The sequence below is a fragment of the Protopterus annectens genome, chromosome 17.part0 (genome assembly GCF_019279795.1).
Source record: "Protopterus annectens isolate FY-2018-M chromosome 17.part0, PAN1.0, whole genome shotgun sequence".
In the NCBI taxonomy this organism is placed as follows: domain Eukaryota; kingdom Metazoa; phylum Chordata; order Ceratodontiformes; family Protopteridae; genus Protopterus; species Protopterus annectens.
In genome coordinates this window covers 696,938,212-696,948,056 of record NC_056751.1, presented here as the reverse complement: position 1 = coordinate 696,948,056, position 9,845 = coordinate 696,938,212, and the positions used below count along the sequence as shown (strand labels likewise).

Genomic DNA, 9,845 nt, shown 5'->3' with positions numbered 1-9,845 from the left:
TTTCTAGTGCTCTTATTTCCCAGCTGCTCCTTCTTGGTGTTGGACAGGAAATGTTTCCTTTTATAGAGTTTATTTATTGCAGATGTCCATCAGACAGGTTTTTACTCTTCCTTGCGGAGGAGAATTTAGTCCTGTTGGGTATTCCTGATTCCATGCATCTGTATAAATGCTTGTATAGTGCTTTGATGTAGTTTTGGATATTGGTGCCAGTTCCTTCAGAGGGGGAAGGGGCTGTGAAGCTGTTTATACCATCCCTCAGGAGGCTGTAATCAGCTTTGGAGAAGTTTTTATGTCTGATCCTAGCTAGAGGGGGGATCGGGGGAGATGGTGACTTCAAACGTGATCGCTTTACAGTCGGATCTTACCTGGGAGGATGATACTATAGGGATGCTGCTGTGGTTACTCATGTTTGTTAATAGCAAATCCAAGATATTATCACCTCTTGAGGGGGTATCGGCTAGCTGTTCCAAGACATTTACATTGAAAAAATTAAAGAATCTCTGGGCATTTGTGTTCTGCCGTGAGTAGTTCTTCCAGTCAGTATTTGGGAAATTAAATTCACACAGAATTAGGGTAAAGGGTTGAATCTTGATAGATTTGAACTACTCTAGATAGGCAGTTTGGATATCTTGGGTCAAATTTGGGGGCCAGTACCTAGCTATGATTTGTATAGGGGTCTTTTCAATGGTTAACTGCACCTGGAGTGTCTCCTTCACATCATACTGTTTGACCAGCCTGGAGGTGTGTATGTCTTTAATGTATATTGAAACTCCATCTCCTTTGGCTTTACTGAACACAGTTTGGGGTCTGAATGTATGATAGGATGTGTAACCAGGTAAGGCTGGGGTGTTGTCTGCAGCTTTGAACCAGTTTCTGTGACTGCACAGATGTCAACATTTTCCAGGGTTAAGAATGCTTGCAATGAGTGCAGTTTCATGTTTAGACTCTTCGCGTTTAGCTTCATGACCTTTAGTTTGTGTTTTGTTGAAATTTTTATGTTGTTAGTTTTAACCTCATCACTTTTCCTAAAAAAGGCGCTATGGAGGAGTCAAGTGCCTTTGCCAGAAGCCTGAAGCCTAGGTGAGACAGATGCAGGCCATCTCTGGCAAAGCATCATGGTCTGTCGATCATATCTTCCCAGGCTGTCCGGTATTGGATCCCCCTGGAATGACACCAGAAACTAAGCCAATTGTTAGTCATTTTCTTTTTGTATTGAGGCATCATTCTGGGTGACGGAAGAATGCTGCTTAAGGTTAAGGACATACCTGCCTGGGATACATAGTCAGTGAGTTCAATCATGTCTCTCTTCATATAGTTCAGAGAGGTATGTCTCAAGTCATTCACGCCAACATGGAGTATGACAGAGTCACAACAGTACCTGTTGTTGTGAGACTTGAGTGTGTATGTGATATGGTGGATTCTGGCACCTGACAGACAGCTAACTGAGACTTTCTCCTTATCCAGCCTGGTGAGAGGCACAGCCATATGTCATACAATGGCGTCTCTTATGACTGATATGTTGGGTTTAATCTAAAGCCTTAGTGGCTGTGAGATGCTGGTGTGTGGACTGTGTGTGGTATGTGGTGTGGAGGGCTGTGGAGATCGCGTGTGTTTTTGCCTTGGAGGTCTCCTTTGTTTTGGTATGTTTATGTGGAGGATCTCTGCATATGTGGTTGTGTGTTGTGTAGGTGTGGGTGGTGTTGGAGGTGAAGTGTTTGTGCTGGGAGCCATTTCGGTGCCAAATATCCTGGCTTGAGGGGGAGAGAGCATTGACTCTCAGTATCTAATGTAATTGCATCTTTTACAAATTGTGTTCCTAGGTGGTAGTAGTAGATGGTTGTCCATGTACATGAGGTAGTTGCTACACTGTCTCAGGATGCCCATATCAACCAGACTGGCAGGAGAAACTGTAGGAAATTGTCCATCCATATTTGTCTAAGTCTGAGGGAGAAAGGCCAGGGAGAGGTAGGGGGTGGGCCTAAAGCCCAAGTTCTTAAACCAAAACTAAGAGCTTAGAATAACACTTAACAATTTAGACAGGCTATAAATAGTAATAAATGCAACAGAAAAGATGCCGCTGAACACTTTAGAGAACAAGCAGCAAGTAGCAGGAAAAAACAAGATGAAGTAAGAGTAGCAGGAAGAAACACAAATACAGAAAAATAGAAGCAGCTGAATAAAGTGTCTTTTTCTTTTGTTTTATTTATTTATTTATTTTTTACAAAGTAGAAAGGGAGAGAGCTGGAAAAGAAGATAATTCAGGGTTAAGGAACTAATGAGTTTGGCCTTCCCAAATGATCTCTGTATTACGTAGAATGAGCTAATGAGATGGGACTGGGAAGAGTGTCCCAGATCAAATTTTATAGTAGGGGCAGGCAACTCCAAAAGTCACCATCTTTAACAACACAACAGCAGTTGGGTGGAAGGGTTGGAGAAAATAATTTCAGCACAGATCAAAAAACCAAATTCGGGCAGCAAATATATAAATAACTCGATCAAGCAAAAGTAAAGACATTACAGAACACTAAACAGTTCAGTTGCAAAATAATATATTTATCAGCTCTGTATTTCCAGACTGTTTGAAAAGCACTCTGTCAGGTACAAAGATTCTAGCAGTGATATTCAGAAATTCACACAAAGGTAATATTCTTATACCAGCAAGACAAAAGCCAAGCCTTGAGACAATCCGATAACACAAAAGCTGTTAGACCAGGTTTTACACCCTGGAATATGTTCACTACAAGCTTTCTGAGGAAAAAAAAACTGCTTTATGTGCTTGAATCCCTTGGATTTGCATTACATGTTTGGGATATACTTCAAATAGTATGTTGAAATAATATACCTTCTTGAAATTTTGCTACCATCAACAAAGCCAAGCCTGAGTCCTTTCTTAAATAAGAAATGTCACATAAATACTTATAGAAAGGGATAAATATGAAATAGGCCATTCTGCTTGATTCTGCAGTGTACATATTTCTTAAACATACTATTTATTTAATTAATCTACCTATCTGTTTGTCTGTCTGTTAGTCTATCTTTTGTTGACTAGGTTAGTCCCATTAGGCTGGAAGCCTCCCTTCAGGAGAGAGACGAGGTGGAATTCCTACTACAAGAAGAAGTTTGGTCAGGACATTTTGGAGCCCCCCCCCCGTACTGTTTTCAATAGGTGCCACAGGATCTTTTACATCAACCTGAGCTACCACCAACTCAAGCAGGTCAGACCCTGGTGTAATGTTTTATACAAAGGACGACTCACTCAGGAGTGCAGCACTCCCTTATGCCACACTGTTATCTAGAGTGGAAATAGAACCCATTGCCTTCTGGTCTTCTAGCATCAAAGGCAAGTATGTTACCTGTTGTGCTACTGCGACCAAAATACTAACAGGAAACCAAAGCAAAAATAAACTGACTTGAGCAATAAAATTAGAACCGCCACACAGCCAGTTAATATTAAATAAGTGAAGTCTAATGAATTTCACACACAGCAAAATGTCCGTAGGTTATGTAGGATTTTTATGCAATGGTACACAACTTGTAGATGATAAATCTTCGAACAGATAAGATGTTTTGTTAAACTGAAATGTGTAACTGAAAATGTACAGAGAGCATCTGAGGTGTTTGTAGACGCACTGTTTAAATGTATTTCTGTTCTGCTGCCTAGATTCCCACATTTGTGTGGTGCCCTACTTCTTTAATTGTAAATGGACATGAGATTGAATATCCACTTCCACCACCATCTCGACCACTGAACTACAACAAGAGTACAGGGTTGCGTTATGAGGCTGAAGAGGTCCGACAGTGTCTTCTGAAAGGTAACTGCTTGATGGGAATGAGTTATTGTTCAAACCAGTATGTTGTTGCATGCATGCAGCTAAATGCATTACAAGACAAATTATATGTATAAAACTATCAGCTGGAAAGGAATACAGATAAATGCAGAGGTACAGGCAAGACAGGTAGTCTTTAAGACAGTGTGTTGTTCAAACATGTTTCCATTGTGCAGTGCAGAATCACATTATGTAGTATGTTAACAGAATGTGGTATAACTAGATAATCTGACCCCCCCCCCCCCCATCTGCATCCTCTTTTCAAAGTGCTCATTCCCTCTCACACACGTTGCCCAATATGTTTTGTAGACATGATGATAGTAACCATGAGGTGAATGCAAGTGGGGACTACTTTTACCACTTGGCTTTATTCATCTTGTATTTCAGGAGTTATCATCTACACTTGCATTTCTTTGACAGAAGAAATGCTTTTCAAATGCTGACTGAAGGAAAAGCTTAGTGACCAGTGTACAGTCTTGCAGGCCAAATAGTGTAAACCCCCTCCATACCTGCCAACCTTAGGTCCACAGATGTGCTCATGTTCATTTTTCCCCTTTCTTAGAAAGAGTTGATTACATAATGATTGTAACCCAGGCAACCATCAGGGGCTTTTTATTGCATTTCCTCATATCCCACATGCATACTTCAGCAGTTGTGGCAGTACAGTGGGTGTGGCCTAAGGATAACTTTCACTCGAACAGGTGACACAGCCTCCAAGCAGCCCTACCTCCTTTTAAAGCTTGGGTCTCCCTTAATGTCTCCAACATCCAATAGGGGCTTCACTGATGGTGCACTTGCCACTGAGACATGTAACTCGGGAGAGCTGAGTATAACTCTCAACGGATCGATGACAGATCTCAACAGAATCTGGGACAAAATCAGAAATATTTAGGGACACTTTTAAAAAAATTAATATTATTAACCTGCGATATCAACAGAATAACAGTATGTGAATTAATATAAATTTTCTGAAATAAAAGAACTTTATGCCTTTACTTATTGTCGTATGTTAAATTTCGTTCACCACCTTTTCTCCAAATTTTACCAGTTTTGGGAGGGGCTAAGAGGGACAGAGCTAATGTTTGAGTCAGAATCAGGGATGTCCCTGAAAAAAGGGACTGTTGAGAGGTATGGAGGTGAGTATTACCCAGCTGCCTCTTCAAGCAACCAGGGTATTAATTGGACTGAATTAATCTGTTCTGTAGTCGAGGTTCGTCTCTGTGCCTTGGAATTGGTTTTGATCTTCATACAATAATGATGCCATATGCTGTGTAATGTAGTTGGTTTGTAACTGTAACATACAAAGAACTTGTTCTGTAACAAAGTAAACGCAATAAAATGGGAATTTTTGCATTCACAAAAAAAAAAGTGGGGGGGGTGGGCTACATCTACCTTGGATCAGAAAGACGTAAGCAAGTACTGATTTATTTTCCGAAGCTGAACAAGGACCTCTCTACTTCATATGCTGAAATAATGTCCATGTAGACACTTTGGTAAACAAGAAAGTGTGTGGTTCCATACATGCCATTTGATGGTTGAGTTTCTGACACTGAATAAGACTATATGACGGAACTTTATCTAAAATAAATAAGCTTACAAATTCTACACATTTTGCATAATTCCGGAATGTATCACTGAAGGTCTGAATGTCAGTATGCATGTTGGTGTCAGAGCATCAACCTGTTATTGAGATATTGCAGTCCATTTTCCCTTTTGCTTTTGGCTTCATAGTTTTGCTTCAGTGTTCCGGGGAACTTGAACTAGGAGGTGGACACTAACATTCAAACAGCAAACTCACACAGCTTTGGAGAAAAACAGATACTTGACATTCCAAATGAACCAAGAACTTCTCTTTTTTAGAGGAGGTATGCTGTCAGAGTTGCATTACATTGTGACACATTCTGCTCTTGAGAAACTTATATTTGCAGAAATGCATATTTAAAAATGGCACAGGTCATTTTCTGATTATCTACTTAATCCAGTTCAAGGTTACTGGAGAGCTGGGCCTTTACCTGAACTCAATGAGTGCAAAGCACAGAGGGTAATAAGGAAGGGATACCAGTGCATCACATGATATACGGACACACACACACACACACACACACACACACACACACACACACCATTCACACCTGTGATCACTTTAGAAGACATCATGTTTATGTACAGTATGCCTATCGGATATGGTAGGAAACATAATTGTAAGGTAAGTTTGTCAGAGACAGGAGAAGACATACAGCAGAATGCAGTGAGCCAAGTACCAGACTGGGGAATAAGCCCTATGTGGTGAGAAGCATGGTTACCCATGTTCCACAGTACTCATTCTGAATTCTAGGAAAAAAATCCTAGTACAGTATGTGCATTTAAATTAAACAGTAACCTTAGAGTGCCCATTGTAAACACCTTCCATACAATTATTTTTTTATGATCTGACCTTCTTTGAGAGCTAATAAAATCAATACAGATTTATTTAGAAATAAGGAATGTACCACATGGCATGCAAATCACTGAGGCTAGCTCATTAGCCATAAAGTTATGGACTTGTATATGATAACTTTTCTTAAATCACAAATTTTATATATCTATCTATCTATATATCTATGTATACACACACACACACACACACACATATATATATATATATATATATATATATATATATATATATATATATGTATGTATGTATGTATGTATGTATGAGTTTACTTCAGTAGACCAACAGTACACAAGAACGACATTCACAACACCGATACTAAATAACTGACACTTCATAACACCGTACGTTCATCACACTGGCACCCCAATTATCTGACAACTACTCAAAATCAGCCTATAATCATGTTAATATAGCTGCCCCCATTGCTATGCTTAGGAAATGCTAAAAATTAAAATCATCCCAGTATTATAGGTCCATAGGTTCATACTAGGCTATCTGCCCTAGGGCATTTATAAGCCTAGCCAGAATGTGTTTGGTTTTTGCCACCCATTTTAAATTTATTTTGCTATGCCCTTTTTCGAGGTTAGTATACTGTGCCTCTGTCTAACAGTGACACAGAAGTGATACCCGGGGTAAACCTACGATCTCCCATCCACTCATCAAGATTCCTCTTGAAGAGAGTTAATGAGGGACTCTGCCTAACCTGGACTGGGATTTTATTCCAGAGTGAAGGGAGCCTCTGGGTTATGAATCTGTCCCTCCAGCATGTCCTATTTATTTCAGTGCTGAGATTCAAGTCTCTCGAGTGCGTAGCTTGATGGGATTTGGATTTTCTGAGGTGCAGCATGTCCATTAATTCCTGGTTGGACATGGCTTTATACGTCAGGCACAGATCGCCTCTGAACAGGGCGGTATGCCACTGAGTAGAGCTGGAGTTTCTTTAACCGGGCAGCATATGGCATCTGTTTGAGCCCTTTGATCCTCTTGGTGAGGTACTTTTGGGGTCTTTCCAGTTGCTGCAGGTGTCTGGTAAGGTACATCCCAAAAGGGGCATTGTACTCAATTATGGGCCTAATGAGGGATGAGTAAAGAGGCACGATGACCTCCCCTGATCTAGATGTGAATCCCTTCATGATTAGGTGGGCTATATAAAATGTTTTTCTAACCATTATGACATCATAGTACATACCAAGCATGTACTAACTGTTACATGTAACCCAGAAGTATAAATACAGCATTAGAATTTGTAAATAGTATCCCACACCGAAGAAAGCATGGCTGAATCCACTTCTGAAGCTCCTGGAACCATTGGGGAGACATATTCAACAGTAATGTCGCAAAAAGGCAAGCACCTACTAATAATTGAAGGATATGTGTACCATCTAGAGAGGTGTAGCGGTAGTAAAAGATACTGGGCTTGTAAGCTGAAAGTAACGCATGGCTGTAGGAGTAGAGCTGTAGCTACTTTGTACCAGAGGGAGATAGGTTAACAAAATTGTTAGCTCACCATCACCCAGGTGATCCTGGGGACGTAGACAGATGTACAGTATGTCATGAGTTGAAGCTCAGAGCAAAATACAGTCGGGATACCCATTGTCTTCTGGTAGAGGATTATGTACAAACAACGTCTTCAGACAGTGTAGATAGTATTCCCAACAGAAAGGTGCTACTACAGCAAATAGGACGAGTGAGAAGGAAAGCAAGTGTACGAGATAACACTAATGCACTAACACGTAAGAGATAGCACTAATGCAGTAACACTTACGAGATAGCACTAATACACTAACACGTACGAGATAGCACTAATGCACTAACATGTACAAGATAGCACTAATGCACTAACACTACACACCATAGACTTTAATGATTACCCACTGAAAGACTGAATGTTTGTAAGCAAGATGATAACTGATGCAACAACAGTAAAGGGGTTATTCCCTGAGGAGGGTAGGGAGCTTGTCTGTTATTTCTGCGATTGGTATGTCTGTGGGAAGAAGCGTAAGTTTAATACACGTACATGTGCCAGCATACGCTTTCCACCACTCTTCCCAGTTCCATTTTGGAACATCAGCAACTTAAATTACCTCTTCCTGCCACGCACTCAAAACTCCGTTGAGGCGTGGCATCATAGACTGAAGTGCTTGTTAGGTGCCAGGAATATGGACTTGCATGTACTACTACTTGCTTTATAGGTTCATAGGTTGATACTAGGCTATCTGCCCTAGGGCATTTACAAGCATAGCCGGAGTATGTTTGGCTTTCGCCACCCTTCTTAGATTAGTTGACTGTGCCTCTGTATAGTAGGTCACAGAAGATAGCCCATTTAAGGTTAGTTTACCGTGCCTCTGTCTAGCAGTGACACAGAAGAGATCCCAGGGGTAAATTTACGATCTCCCATCCAAACTTCAAGATTCTTCTTGAAGAGGGTCATTGAGGGGCTCTGTCTGACTTGGATTGGGATTTTGTTCCAGAGTGAGGGGAGCCTCTGAGATATATATCTGTCCCTCCAGCATGTTCTATTTATTTCTTTGCTGAGGTTTAAGTCACTGGAGCATGTAGTTCTCATGGATTTGGATTTCTTGAGGTGGAGCATGTCCATTAATTCTGGGTTGGACATGGCTTTATACGTCAGGCACAGATCGCCTCTGAGTAGGCGGTAAGCAACTGAGTAGAGCTGGAGTTTCTTTAGCCTAACTGCATAGGGTATCTGTTTGAGTCCCTTGATCCTCTTGGTGAGGTACTTTTGGGGTCTTTCTAGTTGTAGCAGGTGTCTGGTAAGGTACATCTCAAATGGGGCATTGTATTCAATTATGGGCCTGATGAGTGATGAGTAGAGGGGCACAATGACCTCTCTTGATCTAGATGTGAACCCCTTCCTGATAAGGTGGGCTATATAGAATGTCTTTCTAACCACTTTGGCAGTGTGATTGTCAAAGGAGAGATTGCAATCTACTTGGGTCCCCAAATCCCTAATTACTTATTCCGTACTTAATGGATTACCACCTGTGTGGTTAATTTGTGGGCACTTTGTTTTTCCCAAAGGGGATGACTATGCACTTTTTGGCATTTAGCTTTAGGCCATGGCTCTGGCACCAGTTATCCGTTTCTGTGAGACCTTTTTGGAGGATGCTTGTGTCAGCCGGCAAGTCGATTATGGCCCCCAGTTTGCAGTCATCTGCAAACTTTGTCAGCCATAGTCCTCCTGTGTTAGCCTGTACCTCAGAGAAATATATACCGAACAAGAGAGGTCCCAGGACTGAGCCTTGTGGAACGCCATTTGTAACTGGTTTAGAGTCTGACATGGCACATGCAATTCTGACCATGTGGGTTCTATCCCTAAGCCAGTTTGCAACCCATCTTGTGACATAGGGGTTGATATTTAAGCTGGTGAGCTTATTTATGATGCCCTAGTGGGGTATTGTGTCGAAGGCTTTTGGAAGGTCAAGGTAGGCTGTGTGGACTACCTTCCCTTCGTCTATGGCCTTGGTGACTGTTTCAAAGAAATTGACCAGGTTCAAGAGGCAAGGTCTGCCCTTAACAAAGCCGAATTGGGTAGGATCCAGTGTTTGGAGATTCCCAAT

The 9,845-nt window shown here is 41.2% G+C and overlaps 1 protein-coding gene across 1 annotated transcript in view; it reads left to right on the top strand.

The window, feature by feature from the left end:
- Positions 1 to 9,845, top strand: part of LOC122791736 (trans-1,2-dihydrobenzene-1,2-diol dehydrogenase-like) — a 279,610-nt gene that overhangs the window by 257,288 nt on the left and 12,477 nt on the right. The window contains exon 6 of the mRNA XM_044059644.1: positions 3,662 to 3,812. Coding sequence (XP_043915579.1) covers positions 3,662 to 3,812 — 151 coding nt within the window. The remainder of the gene's footprint in view (positions 1 to 3,661; positions 3,813 to 9,845) is intronic.